General features: G+C 44.7%; 1 protein-coding gene across 4 annotated transcripts; it reads left to right on the top strand.

Moving 5' to 3' along the window:
• Positions 1-1,962: 1,962 nt before the first annotated feature.
• Positions 1,963-18,712, top strand: LOC117428417 (tyrosine-protein kinase Fes/Fps). 4 transcript variants are annotated; one of them, XM_058995411.1, is made up of 19 exons: positions 1,963-2,201; positions 6,456-6,684; positions 7,063-7,236; positions 9,079-9,175; positions 9,467-9,650; positions 9,833-9,970; positions 10,087-10,206; positions 10,454-10,576; positions 11,063-11,249; positions 12,247-12,330; positions 12,589-12,798; positions 14,745-14,867; positions 15,750-15,803; positions 16,155-16,273; positions 16,388-16,482; positions 17,041-17,164; positions 17,379-17,536; positions 17,773-17,895; positions 18,177-18,712. In XM_058995411.1, exons 2-19 carry the CDS (start codon positions 6,460-6,462, stop codon positions 18,317-18,319), a joined length of 2,481 nt encoding a protein of 826 aa, XP_058851394.1. In that variant the 5' UTR covers positions 1,963-2,201; positions 6,456-6,459; the 3' UTR covers positions 18,320-18,712. The 4 variants fall into 4 exon arrangements, with proteins under 4 accessions (XP_058851394.1, XP_058851395.1, XP_058851392.1 ...); XM_058995412.1 differs by having other exon boundaries at positions 6,459-6,684; XM_058995409.1 differs by lacking the exon at positions 1,963-2,201 and adding an exon at positions 2,271-2,644.
• Positions 18,713-18,737: the final 25 nt, after the last annotated feature.

An 18,737-nucleotide genomic window follows, 5' to 3' on the forward strand; every position in this document is an offset into this window, starting at 1 on the left:
CTGAGTAAGATTGACCCTTTATTTGTGTATCGGGGTCCACACACACACACTCTCGTTGGATCATTGTCAGTTTCATTGCTGGTCAGACGTTTTGGTGTTTTTTGCAGCACCGTTGCTGTACCAAACCTGCTGGCAGTCCTGTCCGAGTGCAAAGCCTGTGCAGTGCGCGGGTAAAGGGAGGTGGCGTCTGTGTTTGATGCCTGTACGTTGTGCCCTCGGCAGCCGCTACCCAAGCCTGGGTGTGGTACAAAGCCATTGAGCTGCTGGAGATTTTCACAATACATGCTTTATATGAGCAAGAGTGAACTTCCCTGTAGCTGCTTTTAATATTCAAAACCATCGATAGATAGGCTACATCTATTTGTTTACAAACCAGAAGGAAGCATAACGGTTTATTGCAATTTAATTATTTCAATGCAATAAATAAGATAATATTAGAGTTGTTTGTGCATTGATTTAGTTGCTGTTATGACTTCAAAGCCTGCTATGTCCTGGACCTTCAGTTTACAAATCCACAGTTGCCACGTGGTTTTTTGTCTTTCAGTACACAATAAACTTTATTGAAATGACGAAACAAATGCTGGTTGTCTTAATCAAACATGGTGTTACACTCCAGTGAACACCCGTGCTGACTGAACAGCCTCTCTGGATTACTGCATCAGCGCACAGTTGGGATGTAATCCCCATTACCTCTGTGCTGTTGCCATTGCTTATAAATATTTCTTTGCTCAGCTGTTTTATATCCTTTTTTTTTTTTTTTTTTTTTTTTTTTTCAGCTTTAATCGTTATGACACGCTTACTCAATATTCCAGCGAACATTGCTTCTGAAAAGAATCCTAAACTGATTTTTGTATTAGAGTGGGATAGGGAAGCATATTAACGTTGCACTGTGCACCGAAGCTGTAGGAGAAGCCTGTGCAACACAGAGTCTTCCCAGAAGCAGTGTTTTTTTTTTTTTTTTTTAATAAGCATGGCAATTAATATAATAGGAGTATCAGTCTGATGGGATATAATCTGAAGAGGAACTACTGTAGAGAATTAAAACAACAAACCTCCCATTCTGGTAATAGGATGTTAGAGGTAGGAAAATAAAGATGGTACAAAGTGAAATGTGTGCCTGCAGTCCTCCTACACACTGCAAAAGAACATGACAACTAGCCTCCACACACACACACACACTCTCACTCGCACGCATGACTTGACAGAGGTCTATCTGATAATCCACTAATCAGCAAAGTATCTGTGGTGAGGTTTAGACTTTGCCTCTTACAGCTTCCTCTTTTATCTCTGTATTCTCCCCCCTCCCATTTTACTGTGATCTGTAACTCAAGAGAAAAGAACTTCAGATTGGTATTCTAATCTATTAAACTTGACTCTTGTGGTAAAACAGTAAACCTGAGCAGGAGGTGTATAAAGAATGCAGGAGGCAAAAAGACGTTTACTGTGGCACTAAAAGACATGTTTTCTGTGCCTCTTCAATATGTTTAACACTCTCTGCCATTTCCTGAAGTTTGCACTCATTTCAAGTGGAACCATATATAATATGTGTTCAAAACGGGTATGTCATGGAGGCTATTCATGATTAGACTGGTATATTAGATTGCATTACAGCAGAGGTGTCTAATCTCAGTCCTGGAGGGATATTCCACTTCAGGTTTAACGGGTACAATGATGTGATTATAACTACTTCAGGGTCTGGATTAAGGTTTAATTGTTTGAATTAAACAATTTAGAACAGTTGGAACAAAGACCAGGAGTGGTAAGGACAACTTTGGCAGCTCCTGCATTTCAGTATTAAATTAAAAATGTAGTCGATCCGGTGGATTTGGAGTGACACAGGGTGACTGGAACATGCTTGGAGTATTAATTGGAGAAAAAAGGCTCCTTTTAAAAACCTGCTAGTTTACATTCCTATTGCTGTCAATGATGCTAAATAATCTCCCAGTCTGCTCCTGTATGAGTGTGAGCTGCTGCATTGAGCTGTACTCTCCCTGTCCAAGCTCTGCTACTCCCAGGCCAATGGACACGCAGTGTGGGTTGTATTTGTCAGCCTCGCCCTGAGTCTAATTCAGAGGTTTCTGTGTGGTAAGGCATTTCAACAGAGCACACACCACACACACACACACACAACAAGAAAAAAACCTCTGCAACTTCCTGGTCTTGGTGCAGCTTTCTGGAAATACCTGGACTTCCTCCCACTGGTGAGTCCTGTTCTGTGTTTTTTTTTTTTTGGTTTTCTGCTGTTTAGTTTTCAATCTCTTTGCCTTGGCTGTTTCCTCTGGCGCTCTAACAGTTAAAGATTTTGCAACACAATTCATGTGTTGGCAAGTTTAGAGAGGAAGGAAATTGGGAGAGAGAGCAGCTTCGTAGGAGGAACATAGCTGCAGCAGAGAGGAGGTTTGAGACGAGTGGAGGGGGCTGGAGGCGCTGAGAGAAGTGACAGAAAAAACTCAGGAGCTGGATGAGGTTTTCTTTTGAAACACTGCTGCAAACTGGGGACACGGTCGCAGAGAAAGTGAAGTTTGCAGAAGTGAGGGTCACGCTCTTGTCATTTTCGATTTGAGTGGCGGGACAGCAGTTAAACTGGCCTTCCTGCACAGCCTGGATTTAGGGACCCCAGTTTATGAAGCGCTGTTCAACTCAGGTAAGGGTCACCTTTAATAAGCAAACAAACTGCTGCTGTAGGAAACTGAGGACACACGTTTCAGCCAACGCCTTCATCAGTGGTAAAACTAACAGGTTTACTTCTGAATTTATGATTTACTGTCTGAAATTCATAGATGACTTCCATCACTAATAATCTTGCAAGTTTCTGTCGGCAAACATTTTAACTAAAGTGTAAATGTACCCTTTCTTACCAGGTCACTCCTGTAGAGGAGAATCTGCTCTCATTGGTTACTTGTATGTGTGTGTGTGAGAGAGAGAGAGGATGTAAAGGTCAGTTATTTGAGAAATCGTTTTAGTTTTCAAGAAATATGGTGCCAGTTATTTTTTTAATGAAGAAAAAAATCCTTCGAGTAAATGAGTAATGAGTAAGAGATACTTGGTATTTCCCTTTTCTTTTCATAGTGTTTGCAGTCGCTGTGTGTTCTGTCGCTCAGGTTCGATTAGGGCTGGTCTCTACTGTAGCTTTCAGTCAGAACCCCCCTCTACCCCCATGTCTGCTTTTTAATAGCAATGGAATACAAAGCCATTTCTCTCAAAGAAGCAAAGACCTACCTACATTTTTTTGTTTTTGTTTCACTGAAATAGAACTGAGGAAGTCTGGTTCACTTTCACAAGTATTGTTCTGCTGTTAAAAGGAACTGACTAAGATTAGTTTTAAGTGCAGCAGCAACAGTATACAGACCATTTCCTGACAATCTAGGTTAGCATTGGGGGTGTGAAAGCAAGGAATGTGTAGACAGTTCACACCTGACCTTCCATTCCAAAGAAATGCAGAGACAACAGTTCCACTCCAGCAATAACATCTTGAAGGGGGAAGTGCAGGTGAAGCACCGTGAAGTTGCCTTGTTATCTGAACAGTCAAATTCAGTCCTGTACATAGTCACAGACAAAAGTATGTGGGCAGTTTAAAAAAAAAAAAAGTGATTTCTATATTTGAAGTTGTTCTATTGAAAGATGTAAATTAGAGATTCAGCTTTATAATAAAACAATTAATTATTAAATAACATGCAAAAACTAATTTCATACTTTGACAAAAGTATCATGATTGAGAACCAACACCTGAGAATTCTAGAATAAATAAATACATAATCAAGTGCTGAAATAGATTGGAAATTTGTAATTCCAAAAGCACTGTGTGGGCTATTATTGACAAGCACAGAACAGGAACTGCTGCAGCTAGCTCCAGGTGTTGAAGACCAAGAAAGATTTCTACAAAATCTGAAAGAATCGTCCGAGCAGTCAGGCAAAATCCATGGATTACTGCAAAAGATTTGACACAAGAATTGAGAAGATGGTCAAGAAATTCACAAGCGAACAATTCAACGAGATGAATGTCCATGGGCGAAAAACCAAGATGCAAACCTTTGTTAAAAACAACACGAAAGTGATTGGAGTTTTCCATTGAATACTTTGAGAAGCCTGATGATTTCTTCAACCAAATAAATTGGTCAGATGAATCCTATATTTAAATATAATTTTTCACCAAGAAAGCAACAATATGTTTGGAGGAAGAGAGGAGTGTTAAACATGGTGGAGGTTGTGTGATGGTATGGGCTTGTTTTTCTTCCTCAGGCTCTGGTGACCTTTGTATTGTAGAAGGATCAATGAATGCTGCAAAATATCATTTGTTACCCAGTGCTAGAAGGCTTATTGGACAGAAGTTTGTATTCCAGCAGGATAATGACCCTAAGCATTCTGCAAAGTCTACAAAGGAATTTCTGATAAAAAGGAAGATTACAGTTATTGGCCATCTCTGTCCCCAGACTTGAATCCCATCGAGATGTTGTGGATTGATTTGAAGGCTGCTGTTACAAAAAGGAAACCAAAGTTGATTTGCAGAACTCAAAGCTGTATGTGTTGAAGAATGGACAAAAATATCTCCGGAAAGATTCCAGGAACTGGTTTCAAAATACAAAAAAGACTGCAAGCTGTAAAGAAAGCAAAGGGTGAACACACACAATACTAATGTAAGGGTGCCCAAATACTTTTGTGTGAAATTAGTTTTCCAATTTATGCATGTTATGTAATAATTTGTTTTATTATAGGCTGAATCTCAAATTTATATCTTTCAATAGAACAATTAGAAACTATAGAAATCACTTTCTTTGTGTTTTTTCTAATCTTTAACTGCCCAAATACTTGTGTTTGCGACCTGCAGTAAAAAATATAATAATAATCCCTGCGGGTAACACTGTGTACACTGGAGACATGTATTTACATTGCAGGAAGATAAACAAAGCTCTGTGAAGGTCAGTGTGTCTCCTTTACTTTTTTTTTTTTTTTTTTTTTTTTTTTTTTTTTCAAAAATACGGACACCTGAGCTATTAAAGGCTACATCTTAGAAACGGCAAGTCTGATCTGAATATAACTCTTAATGAATGTATGTCACTTGCGATGCTTAAGTTATTTATAACTTTGGTCTGTTAGACGTAACTTCATTGGTGCTTTTTAGTTGTGCAGCAGTGACCTTAAATAGGTGCTGTGAGAGATCCCCCACAGAGCTCCACAGCGCACCACTCCCTGCTGTTAGTCCTGAGCCTATCCTTGTGATGAAGTATCTGCTGGTTCCTGAATACGCTTTACAGTAAAATCCCAGGAGTGGAACATTAGTGGGTGCTGATCCAAAGTGTCTCAGCCTTGGTTTTAAAAGCTTCCCTGGATGTTTGTGCCTGGCTAGTAAAAACAGTATCTGTTCAAGATGCAGGCAGCCCATGTTGTTCATGGACCAAATTATCTTTGGTAACACTATGTAACACAATTTTTGTTCCTGGGTAGTTAAGTGTTATTTCCTAATTGCTTATGCCTCAAAAGTATAGAAAATGGCTATTCCCCACAAACTTTGCTTTTGTGACCAGGACAGTGATATTTTGAAATTGACCTATTTCCAATGAGAAAAGGGGCAAATTTGTGTCTTTCCGTTCACATAGTCAGAAAAAAAACATATGAATCCAAATTAACATGTATTTATACTAAAGTAATACAAAAATGATTACAAAAGATTTAGAAGTGAGTAGTTTTTCGAGATTTACGATTATACTGTAAATCACTTTCATGAATCAGCCCCCAAATGTAGTATCCCTTTATGTTCTCGTTATACTGTCCTTGGTAGCGGCGTTCAAAGTCCAGTATATCCTGGTGGAAGCGCTCGCCTTGCTCCTCCGAGTACGCTCCCATGTTCTCCTTGAATTTATCAAGATGAGCATCAAGGATATGGACTTTGAGGGACATCCTACAGCCCATTGTGCCGTAGTTCTTCACCAGAGTCTCAACCAGCTCCACATAGTTTTCGGCCTTGTGATTGCCCAGGAAGCCCCGAACCACTGCTGTTCCAAGCCGCTTTCTCCTTACTAGTGAGCTTCTTGGGGAATTTATTGCACTCCAGGATCTTCTTTATCTGTGGTCCGACGAAGACACAGGCTTTGACCTTTGCCTCAGACAGCTTAGGGAAGAAGTCTTGAAGGTACTTGAAGGCTGCCAACTCCTTATCTAGAGCTCTGACAAATTGTTTCATAAGGCCCAATTTGATGTGCAGTGGTGGCATCAGCACCTTCCGGGGGTCCACCAGTGGCTCCCACTTGATGTTGTTCCTCCCCACAGAGAACTCGGTCCACTGTGGCCAGTCCTGCCTGTGGTGGTGCACCTTGGTGTCCCTGCTGTCCCAAAGGCAAAGATAGCAGGGAAACTTGGTAAAACCACCTTGGAGACCCATCAGGAATGCCACCATTTTGAAGTCTCCTATGACCTCCCAGCTGACTTCTCCCACTCTCTTCTCCTCTGTCTCTCCCCAGCAGGATGGGTTTTGGCCAGGACCTGTGGTGCCCCCAGGGTCACAGCACCTTGCTGCGGCTGCAGGACTCGGAGCTGCGGCTCATGGAGGTGATGAGGAAGTGGATGACGCAGCGCGCCAAGAGCGACCGCGACTACTCCGCTCAGCTGCACCAAATGTGCACGCAGGCTGAGAAACAGGAGGTGGCGCTGCAGAGCACGGGGCTCGATTACATCAGCCAGCTGAACAAGGTGAGGCGTGTCGGGGTTCATCCAGTAGAGGGGATCACAGAAACTGCCGCCAGATTCGTGATTTGATAAAAGTTTGAATCCGTGTTCACCAGTAAGGGTAGCTCTTGGAAACGAATGGTCATTACAATTACTAAAACATTGAGTATTCTTTGTTTTTATATATGTCTGTCAAGGTGGTTTCACTATGAGTTCCCTGTCATTGCAATAAGAACCACAGACGCTATGGGGCAATGCTACTTACTCTAACACTGTAGTACACCATCACTATAACGCTTTTATTAAAAATAAAACTAGGCTTTACAACATGTCACTGTTTCCTGTTGCCAGCCTACTGTAGGTTAGTGAAGCTTGCCCTTTCTCTCGCTCTCCCCTCCCCAGTCCTGGAGCTGTATGGTGAGTCAGACAGAGAGCCTGAGCCGTATTCTCCGCAAGCACTCGGAGGATCTGAACTCGGGGCCCCTGAGCAAGCTGACCCTACTGATCCGAGACAAGCAGCAGCTGCGCAAGACCTATGGGGAGCAGTGGAGCCAGCTCAGCCAGGACCTCAGCCGGGTATTTATCTTGCTCTTAATTGTATTATTACTTGTACTGTGATACTTGAAATGTATTTGCTTACGATTGTAAGTCGCCCTGGATAAGGGAGTCTGATAAGAAATAAATAATAATAATAATAAGGGCAAAGGAGCCAGCTCAGCCAGGACCTCAGCCGGGTAAGGGCAGAGGAACCAGCTCAGCCAGGACCTCAGCCGGGTAAGGGCAGAGGAACCAGCTCAGCCAGGACCTCAACCGGGTAAGAGCAGAGGAGCCAGCTCAGCCAGGACCTCAGCCAGGACCTCAGCCAGGACCTCAGCCGGGTAAGAGCAGAGGAGCCAGCTCAGCCAGGACCTCAGCCGGGTAAGGGCAGAGGAGCTGCAATGATCCATGACTGCGCTGTCACAAAGAACGGGGCGAGATCTTCAGCACCACCTACTGGTAGGTGCTGGACCGCCAACCCAGCAGCGCTAAAGGACTGTCTTAAAGGCACTGTTAACATGTAGTCAGGGATCATTGCATGACCAATAGAGCTGCACGAACCGATTATTCAGATTGAGCTCTCCACACAAATCAAGTGACAGCTGCTTGGATTTGTGTGGATTGCTGTTTTCTGCATGCTATAAAAAGCAGCAATCAACAAAAATCCAAGCAGATGTTTGTTCACTTGTTTCACTCGGGATGGTAGATTAGCCTGATCAACACCATCTGATGTCTTGTGGAGAGCGCAAAAAACCGTATGGATTTGCTCACTCGATTTAAAAGCAGACATTTACAGCATAAATGTCTGACCATTCAAATGCGGACCTCTGAATAAGGGACCATACAAAACCCAGCTGAGTGCATCGCTTTGTTGGTGATATTTACACACACACACACACACACAGCGTCTCGGTTATCAGAGCTATAACGCAGCCATGTGCAGCTGCTTTACAGGCAGCGATTTCAGGTTCAACTTTTCTTTTTTTTTGTGAACCAATAATTTTTTATTGATTTGTTTTCTTTTCCCCACCCTTTGGGGATAGGGAAATGGGGGAGACCTTCAACTTCAAGGATTTGCTAGGGGGAGTTTTTAGTCCTTCTCCCAACATTGTAAAAGAGGACGTTTTAAAACTGTCGGTTATGTTTTGCAGTTCTCTTATTTAATCTTGTTTGTTTAAAGCTGACATTCTCATTGGGCCAGGGTTAGGGCAGTGTAAAATGTACCATGTACTGCAGTCTTTTGTATGGAACAAGTACTTCACTGTATTTTCACTGTTCGTAATGCAAAGATTAAAACGATAAACATATCAAACACCTTGTGTACACCCAGCTTCCCAAGCACTTTGAAACACTTACCATGAATGACAGAACTACAGGGTTACATGCCTTACTCAAACATCTTCAGTGGCAATGCAGCGGCACTGTAATGACAATGCCTTTGTGCTGGACTCAGTGCCAGTGGTAGAATGGTAGCGCTAACATTTGCATATGCTATTTGTCAGTGGTATCACACCGGACATACGCTGCCTCCCAGTCCCTCAGCTCTAAACACCAGACCACGCTGCCTCCCAGTCCCTCAGCTCTAAACACCAGACCACACTGCCTCCCAGTCCCTCAGCTCTAAACACCAGACCACGCTGCCTCCCAGTCCCTCAGCTCTAAACACCAGAGCCACGCTGCCTCCCAGTCCCTCAGCTCTAAACACCAGACCACGCTGCCTCCCAGTCCCTCAGCTCTAAACACCAGAGCCACGCTGCCTCCCAGTCCTTCAGCTCTAAACACCAGAGCCACGCTGCCTCCCAGTCCTTCAGCTCTAAACACCAGACCACGCTGCCTCCCAGTGCACTGGTTCTAGTCTCATGTTGGTGGTTCTGTCCTCAGGTGACGCAGACAGAGCTGGAGAAGCTGAAGTCTCAGTACCGCCAGCTGTCGCGGGACACGGCCCAGGCCAAAAAGAAGTACCAGGAGGCCAGCAAGGGTATGGATCGGGGAGCCAGGGAGTTGTGATGCAGGGCAGAGGGAGAGATTGAAAAGTGTGCATTCATTCTTAGAGAGCTGAGTGTTATGAGAATGATATTCTCTAGTTGTTTTAGCTTTAGAAACGTGCGTTTTATTTATTCTCGTATAGCTGTAATGCGATTTTGGAACTGGAGGCCAAAGGTGTTTTAGCTTAGCGCACAGGACTGGAATTGCTGTTGAAGAAAGGGGTCTCATGGGGGTCAGCTTTGCCACTACAGTCACAGTACGTGTGTGTGGCTCTGTCCTGCAGACAAGGACCGCGAGAAGGCGAGGGAGCGCTACGTGAAGCTGACCTGTAAGCTGCATGAGATTCACAATGAGTACGTGCTGTCAGTGAGGGGGGCGGAGGTGCATCACAAATACCACTACAGCCAGTCCCAGCCCGCGCTGCTCGACGCCCTGCAGAGTCTGCAAGAGGAGATGATCCTGATGCTGTGAGTACCCCTCCGTCTTCACAACAGCTGTTCATTGCATCCACTAGGTTGCTACAGGAGGGTCCCTTTTGATGTTATGCAGCGGTTCAAGAGGGAGCACTTGTCATTTTATATCTTAAGCAAACACCTCAAGCTCTGATTGACCCTAATGTCTGACCTGACCAGTGCCCTTCTACTCAAAGGAAGGGCATCCTGCAGGAGTACCATGACTTGACCAGCCTGGTCCAGGAGGAGGTGCTGCTGGTTCACCAGGAGATTGTCCACGCCGTCAAAGCCATCGAGCCCCAGCGGGAGTACGAGAGCTTCATCCAGCAGAATAGGTACGACCAGGGAGCTCCTCGGCCCTTCAGGACTGAGCGCTGCCTCTGCTCACCTGAGCCCCGAGTCCGAAACCCAGGCAGTGATCAGGGCTGTGTCTCTGTCTGTCTGTCTGCAGGTCCGTGGGAGACATACCGCCAACCGTGACCTTCGACACAAGTCTGCTGGAGGATACAGACGCGCTGCAGGCGGGAGAGCTGCAGCTGAACGATCTCACACTGGAGGGAATGCAACACAAGTGAGTCCTGCTCCTCTTTTCACCTGCCACCCCTATCCCCATCCCCATGCCCAGCATCCAAGACTTTCCTAAAGGATCTCAAGCGGATGTTCCAAACACGGTCATGTCGAATGATTGACAAAGGCTTGAGTTGTTAAAGTTCATGAAAAATATCACACAAACCCCCCTGTCCGCCCCACCCCCAGCCCCCTGAATGACTGCAGTGAAGGAGGCTGATGCACTCACCCTGTCTCTGCTCTGGTTTCAGGCTGACCATGCTGGAGGAGGAGGTCCTGTCCCTCACCACCTCACTGAGCTCCCAACAGGCCACCATCAGCCAGCTGGAGCTGGAGCTGCAGAGCGAGGATAGGAACGCCAACTTCGGGCAGCGGTGAGGAGCGGGGGGGCCCATAGGAAGAGTACTGTAGCATTCTACAATGAGCAGCATCAGGGCTGGGTCCAAGTCCTGATCTTGTCAGCTCTCAGTAGCTACGCTAGGTTGAGCCTGGTCAGTACTTGGACCACCCCAGGGGATGCTGCAGTGTAGAAAGTGATGTTGGAAGCTCATCCAATGACCCTGCATGGCGTTGGTAAAGGGGGGCACTGTGCTGTAGAATGGCATTCTTTTGAAGATCAACCCCTGTGTTTTAGCTAGATTTCAATATCTGTCATTATAACTCCTATTGAGCTCCTACTATAGACATAATTGTTGCTTCAAATAGTCACTTGATGATTTATTGCATAGAGCTTCCAAACCTTCAGGAAAGCACAGGTCAAAGCAGAACCAGGACAGTGCAAAGCTGGAAACAGCTGAACCTCTGCAGGGTGTGGATTGTGTCGTGAATGCCCTACCCCCCCCCCCCCCCCCCCCCCCCAGGGTGTACCAGTTCAGCAAGCGCAATGCCCTGGAGGACAGCCGGCAGCAGGCGATGGTTATCATGGGGACGCGAGTGAAGCTGGAGGCGCAACGAGACATGCTGGCAGAGAGGCTGCACCAGCTGGGAGATGGAGACCCACCCCCCGCACTGGAGCTGGAGGACGACCGGGTGTCTAACTGCTCCATGGTGAGTCGAGCCCTGCCGGCCTTAGCATGGCTGTGCATTCAACAATGCAGCTTTAACACTTCCCTGCACAGCGACCTCACATGGGGACGCATGCCAAAAACTCTTCTAGTCTTTACATGAGGACGTGTGCAAGACACAAATGCATCATGACCTCATATGAGGATGCCATTTTTTCCCCATATACAGCACTTTTTTTTCAATTAAATAGTCCACAACTTCTTTTTTTGGGTATTTTCAATATTCCATGTATGAAAGGTTTGAAGTAAGAAAGGAGAAAGATGTAAAACACACGCAGGCAAACAAGCAGGCTACATGAAACTGAAACTGTTGGAGGAGTTCTGCAATTTAAAGTTAATCAGATCAAATTCAATGTGCTTATGACTGTGGCTTATAGATTTACCACCAGGCCATTTAACAATTAAGTGGGAATTTTTTATGTTTTGTAACATTTTAAAAGTCTGAATGTGGAAGAACAGGTAACATGATAAATAGATACTAGCAGAGCCAAATACTGTATGAAAAAAATTAACCAAACCACAATGGGAGTATTCAAGATGAACCCAAACTCAAGCCACTAACCAGCTTCAGGACTGAGCCTCTGCACGTACACGCTGCATCACATCATAATTCATATTGACAATCGCTGCCTGCCTAACCACACGGCACCCACAGCTTCATTATTTTTAGACCAGCAGTTTGAGACTTTGAAACTTTATTCTGAGCATAATCTTTAATCTGTTTAGAAAATGCTTGCTGCCCCTGAAATAGACAGGAAGTGAAACCAGTGGTGTACTATGAATTAAAATTACATTTAGTTGTGTTGAACAGAAACTTCCACATTCAGTGGAGGTATTTTGTGAAAGTGATGTTGTCTCTGGGTTTAGTCTCCTTTGCAGAATGTTTGTGCAGTGTGTGTTCCATAAATCCCCCTCGCGTCCCTAACCTGGCATGGTTCACATCCACTTTGAATGCTGCTGATTTGGTGGTTGTGTTTCAGGAGCGAGACAAGGACAGCAGTAAGGTTCTCAGCCTGGAGTCAATCAAGAGTCACATCACTGGCATTTTCAAACTCAAATACTCGGTGAGTGAACGCTTCGAGCTGCACATTAGATTAAATCTGCTCCTCTGTAGTTCACTTTATTTCTTTGTGTTTTGGTAAATGAAATGTTGTGATTCACCATGTCATGTTAAAAGAAGTGTAGAACAGAACAGGACAGACAGTACAGAGAGGTACTGTGTGAACATAATCAACAACAGATTAAATGCACACTGTGGGAATGGAATAGAATAAACCCCAAGCCTTTTCCCACCCCCTTCACTAAAAGCCTCTCTCTCTCAGGTGCCCCCTCCCCTGCCAACGATCCCAGAGGTCCAGAAGCCCCTGTCCCAGCAGGCCTGGTACCACGGCGCGATCCCCAGGCTCGAGGTGCAGGAGCTGCTGATTAATGACGGGGACTACCTGGTGCGGGAGAGCCAGGGCAAGCAGGAGTACGTGCTGTCAGTGCACTGGGGCGGGCAGTGCCGCCACTTCATCATCCAGAGCGTCGATGTGAGTGCAGCACATTGGGGCACGAGCGCAGTGGTGCTGCTGGAAATAGGGTTTTAGCGCTCGCTCTTAAGGTGCAGGATGACGGTGATGGACTGAGAGTGGAGTGTGTTAGTGTGCATTATTAAGGTGCAGGAGAGCTGATAATGTGTTGTTTTATTGGTTATTAAGGTGTAGGGTGAGTGCTGGTTTAGCAGGCTTATCCTCACCCCAGCCTAAATCTCACCCAGAGTGAGTGAACACCCCAGTATTTTGTACAGAGCACAAGAGGATAATCGTTTCCCTTATACAAGAACTAATCTAGGCTAATCAGCAGTAGGATATATATATAAAAACCACTCGCCATGCACCATAGGTTCTTTGAGAAATGACCTCTCTTAATATCATCTCACAAACCCGCTTATTGTCAGCCTGCCAAGTGCTGCATGGCCGGGCTTTACTAAGTAACCCCAGGATATCATTTAATTTTCAACGCAACTAACAACCAATAAGCTTGGCTGATAAACTGACATTTTGGGCAGTCTGTCAAATGCAAGACTGGATGGTGCTTCTGGCTTTTTTCCCTTGCAAAAATACCATTAAACCGATACCTTCATGAACTCTGTTACTGAAAAGCAGTATAAGATTAAACAATGTATTACTTGCTCTATGAATAATGTTATTTATCTTATCTCATGTCCTTGCAAATTACAATATATAGGTAAAACTATTCGTCAACTTCGGAGATGCGTCAGTGAACACAAAAGTGCGATCCGAAGATGTGACCCCAATTCTCCCATAGCAAGACATTTCCAAGATGCTAATCAGACATCTGTCTCGGCATTGAGTCTTTGTGCTATCGAAAGAATATCACAATGTGAATCTAAATGGATTTTATATCTTATAAAATCCTATGCAGCCTGATGGTTTAAATGAATAATTCAGCTTGTCTTGTTTCCTGTGAGCACGCTTGCCTGCACATTGAGGTACGCTGGCTCATAGGAATGCAAAATTGAGAAGCCACAAGATTGCAAAAGAAACTTTCACAGACCTGGGGGTGAGGATTAGCCTAGGCAATTTCTCACCTGGGCCTGGGGGTGAGGATTAGCCTAGGCAATTTCTCACCTGGGCCTGGGGGTGAGGATTAGCCTAGGCAATTTCTCACCTGGGCCTGGGGGTGAGGATTAGCCAGGGTGAGAGTAGAGTATTTTAGTACCCATGATGTTGCATGTCAGTAGTACAGGAGATTTACCATTATTAAGGTGTAGAGACCGTGCAGGAGAGCTGAGAATGGGGTGTTTTATTTATCGTTATTAAGGTGTAGTGACCGTGCAGGAGAGCTGAGAATGGGGTTTTATTTATCGTTATTAAGGTGTAGAGACCGTGCAGGAGAGCTGAGAATGGGGTGTTTTATTTATCATTATTAAGGTGTAGAGACCGTGCAGGAGAGCTGAGAATGGGGTGTTTTATTCATCATTATTAAGGTGTAGAGACCGTGCAGGAGAGCTGAGAATGGGGTGTTTTATTTATCATTATTAAGGTGTAGAGACCGTGCAGGAGAGCTGAGAATGGGGTGTTTTATTTATCATTATTAAGGTGTAGAGACCGTGCAGGAGAGCTGAGAATGGGGTGTTTTATTTATCGTTATTAAGGTGTAGAGACCGTGCAGGAGAGCTGAGAATGGGGTGTTTTATTTATCGTTATTAAGGTGTAGTGACCGTGCAGGAGAGCTGAGAATGGGGTGTTTTATTTATCATTATTAAGGTGTAGTGACCGTGCAGGAGAGCTGAGAATGGGGTGTTTTAATTATCATTATTAAGGTGTAGAGACCGTGCAGGAGAGCTGAGAATGGGGTGTCTTGGTGTTTATTGAAGTTCAGCATGACAGTGCTGGAGAGTGGAGTCTTTTAGCACATATATGTTGTTCTGATGAGCCTATAGAACTCCCTCATGCTCCCTGTCTGTCTGCAGAATATGTATCGTCTGGACGGAGAAGGATATCCCACAATCCCCCTGCTCCTCGATCATCTACTCAACAACAAGCTCAACGTGACGAAGAAGTCTGACGTTGTCCTGAAGAGAGCGATCCCCAGGGTAATCCTGCCCACTCTGCACTGGGCTTTCCTTCACTCCATCACGCAGGAGAGTGTGTAAATAATCCATACAATTCACAAGACATCATTGAAACACACATTCTACATTCACCATTCAAATAAACAAAAGTGCTTTCATTGACACTTTCTGGGTGCTGGTAAAATAGGAAAAGAAGAAAGCTTTCAAATTTGCTCTTGAAAGCCCCCAAATAATAAAAAAAAAGAATCCGTGCTAGCTATTGTTCCAGAAACTACCCACAATACACCAGCTCCCCTGCTTACAGATATGCGCTGTTACTGTTTCAAGCAAGGCTTAGGTTGGGTTTGTTCTAATTGTTTTTAATCAGTCTGTTTCAGCGTCTCCTTTTGACTTGAGACAACGACACACTGAGCGCTAATGATAATTGCAGTTTGTTGTGTTGAAGATTTACAGAACATGTTCTTGCTCAGAATAATTACACCGCGCTCAATCATTCATCTGACAGGATCAAAGACAAAGGTCTTTTTAATTTTTATTTTTAGAGGTAAAACAACTGAGAAACCTTTAGTAACTTGTGTTTCATAATTCAGATTAAACTTTTTTTTTTAAATCTATCAATGTTCTCGCTCATTGTATTCTTAACGATACTGTAGAATACTTAGTCTCTTTTAAATGCACCGATTCTACATGGTTGTATTTCAGAGGTGTAAAAAGCATTGCAGGCTTCCTGGACCCAAACCATGGCAATGGAAAACGAGAAAGGGGAGAAATACCAAGAGCAGACTGCTCCTGATAGAAATGCAGCTTTTTAAAGACCCTTGCTGTAAATGCAGTCTATTACAGAACAAGGCTGCTCTCTTGTAATAGCCAACCAAATAATGCTGTGTCTGTCTGTCTACGCAGGACAAGTGGGTTCTAGAACACGATGATGTCATTCTCGGAGAGCACATTGGCAGGGTATGTACATGCAGGTTACATGACACAGTTACAGTAAGGTTACAGGTACTCCAGTATCAACACTCCCAGACTTCTGCACAGCTGCCATTCGAAGTCTAAACAGACCAGACAGGAGTTCTTTGTGGCTGTGCCCAATGCCACATGCAGGGCTGGATGTATTTCCCATTGTTCTCTCCAAGAGAGTTCCCTCCAGTGTTCAGTAAATCTTTGGTGGTAAAGCACTGGAACTAAAAACGCTAATCACATTTTGGTAAACAGTAAAAACAGCAGCACAGTATTTTAAGGAAAGCAGTTTTGAAAATGTCGAAACGTGACTGTGTTTTGGGTTTTGCCGGTCTGTCTCACTCTCAGGGAAATTTCGGTGAGGTGTACAGCGGCCGGCTGCGGTCTGAAAACATCCCTGTCGCTGTGAAGACGTGCCGGGAGAGCCTGGCTCCAGACCTCAAGAACAAATTCCTCATGGAGGCCAGGTCAGCCCTCAGAACCCCAGAGTCATTGCTTTCTGTACAATACCAGCACATTTTTTTGAGGATTATCTGGGGTTGTAAAAATCTTGCAGTGACGTGCCCCACTTTCTGTTGCAGGATCCTGAAGCAGTACGACCACCCCAACATTGTGAAGCTGATTGGCGTGTGCACACAGAGACAGCCTATCTACATCGTCATGGAGCTGGTGCAGGGTGAGAGCACAGCGGTCTGAAAAGGCCTGTATGGAACTCCATGCAATTCTAGTGTCTGGATTCTTAAAGGGTGCATAAAGGACCCTTTGATTTTGTTGTGTTACATTTTCCCATGTGTTGCTACAACTGTTTACGTAAGGTGTGTTTTTTTATTTCTTTTTTTTTTTTTTACATTTTGACCATTTTTAATCTTTTAAATTGCATTCCCTGCTTCCCATGTACCCGCATGGACCTCTCAGAACTACATTTTCCATCATCCTTCTGCTCACTGGTAAATCCATATCGGTTACATACGTGAGCAGTAGGATGATGGGAAATGTAGTTCTGAAAGGGCCATATCAGTACCTGTGAAGGAATCTTGAGGCAGGGAATGCAATTTAAAAGTTTTAAAAAATGGTATAAATGTAAAAATAAAAAAAAATAATAAAAAAATGTAACACAATAAAATAAAAAGGTCCTTAAGCACCCTTTTAAGCTTGACTCAGGACTGGAATCTGCCCCCAGTCTGTTAGCCAGGGTGAGTTTCACATATAAACTCACACTGCCTGTCCCATGCAGGAGGGGACTTCCTGACGTACCTGCGGAACGAGGGGCAGCGTCTGAAGGTGAAGGAGCTGATCAAGATGGCGGAGCACGCAGCCGCTGGCATGGAGTACCTGGAGAGCAAGAAGTGTATCCACCGGTGAGGAGAGACGATAGGAATAGGAAAGGACCTCGAGCAGTAGTGTGTGTTAGGAGAGTGCACTGAAACACATTCTTATTCAACAAGACCGCTGTATCGATTCCACCACTTACTGGTATATGTGCATTGGATCGTATTGTTAGTCTTGTATTGGGGAGGAAAGGAGTTCTCTAGCAGTGTTATTCAGGTGCCTTCATCCCATCCCACCCCCCAGGGACCTGGCTGCACGGAACTGCCTGGTGACAGAGAGGAACGTTGTGAAGATCAGCGATTTCGGGATGTCCCGCGAGGAGGAAGACGGGGTCTACTCTGCCACTGGGGGGATGAAGCAGATCCCTGTCAAATGGACTGCACCCGAGGCGCTCAACTATGGTACGGGATAGCATGCCAAGCTGTCAAAAAATCTGTCTTGCCACGCTCTGCTTCGCACCCCTCCTTTCTCTTTCCAGGCACCAAAATCACAAACAAGAGGTCTTAAATTCAGCTTTGCAGACTGATGGTTTTGCATGATTTTATTTTATTTTTCCTTTTGGGTTCTGGACACACAATTATGTTTTTTTTAGAAGGGTTAATTCTCTCTCCACTGCTGCCCTCTGCCTGTGTTCCAGGGCGCTACACCACGGAGAGTGATATCTGGAGCTTCGGGATCCTGCTCTGGGAGACCTTCTCACGAGGCACCACGCCCTACGCCACTATGACCAATCAGACGACACGGGAGGAAATCGAGCAGGGTAACATTCTTCATGTGTTAAAGTACGCTGCAGCCCAGCACTCTTACCACTGAGCTACTCGAATTCACCTTGTCATAATGCAGCCTAGCACTCTGTGAGCTCCTCAAACCCACTACAGCCCAGCCCTCTAACCAGTGTTACTCAAATCCTTTAACTTCTACACTGCAGATGAGCAGCACTCGCTTACTGTAATCACTCAAACCACTGGTTCCCACCACATCTGCCTGAACCCACTGCATAGTGTAAACACTGCATAGTTAACAGCAGCTCTCCCTTCTCAGGGTATCGGATGCCATCTCCCGACGGCTGCCCGCCCGGGATCTACAGTCTCATGTGTCGATGCTGGGAATACGATTACAAGAAACGTCCCCCATTCAGCGTGATCCACAAGGAGCTGAGCAGCATTTACAAGAGGCACAGATGATCCCTGTGTTGGCTTTGAGTATAATAAAGACGACTCGTTTACGATGTGCAGGAACAGCTGTCGCTCCAAGGCTACACAATGTCACATCGGTCACAGCCCTATCAGCTACAGAAATCGTCAAATGCCTTGTGCAGCTGAAAAAAAAAAAAATACTTGTTTTTTTCAGACTCGCCTGCAGCTTGATACTCTTTAATATTTCTCTGGTAGCACACATTCAGGAAGAGGTTTAACAGACTCCACCATCCCAGTACTTTATCACTTTAAACCAAACTGAAACTGCTTTTTGCAAATGCTTGGTTTTTATATTGAGATGTTAATTTCTGAAAAAAGGTGTACATATCTTATTGATTTGAAATTGGTTTAGGCAGTTTTTAATAAAACAAACAAACCCCTGTTTAGTGTTTTATTATGATTTTCA

Source organism: Acipenser ruthenus, chromosome 21 (assembly GCF_902713425.1).
Source record: "Acipenser ruthenus chromosome 21, fAciRut3.2 maternal haplotype, whole genome shotgun sequence".
In the NCBI taxonomy this organism is placed as follows: Eukaryota; Metazoa; Chordata; class Actinopteri; order Acipenseriformes; family Acipenseridae; genus Acipenser; species Acipenser ruthenus.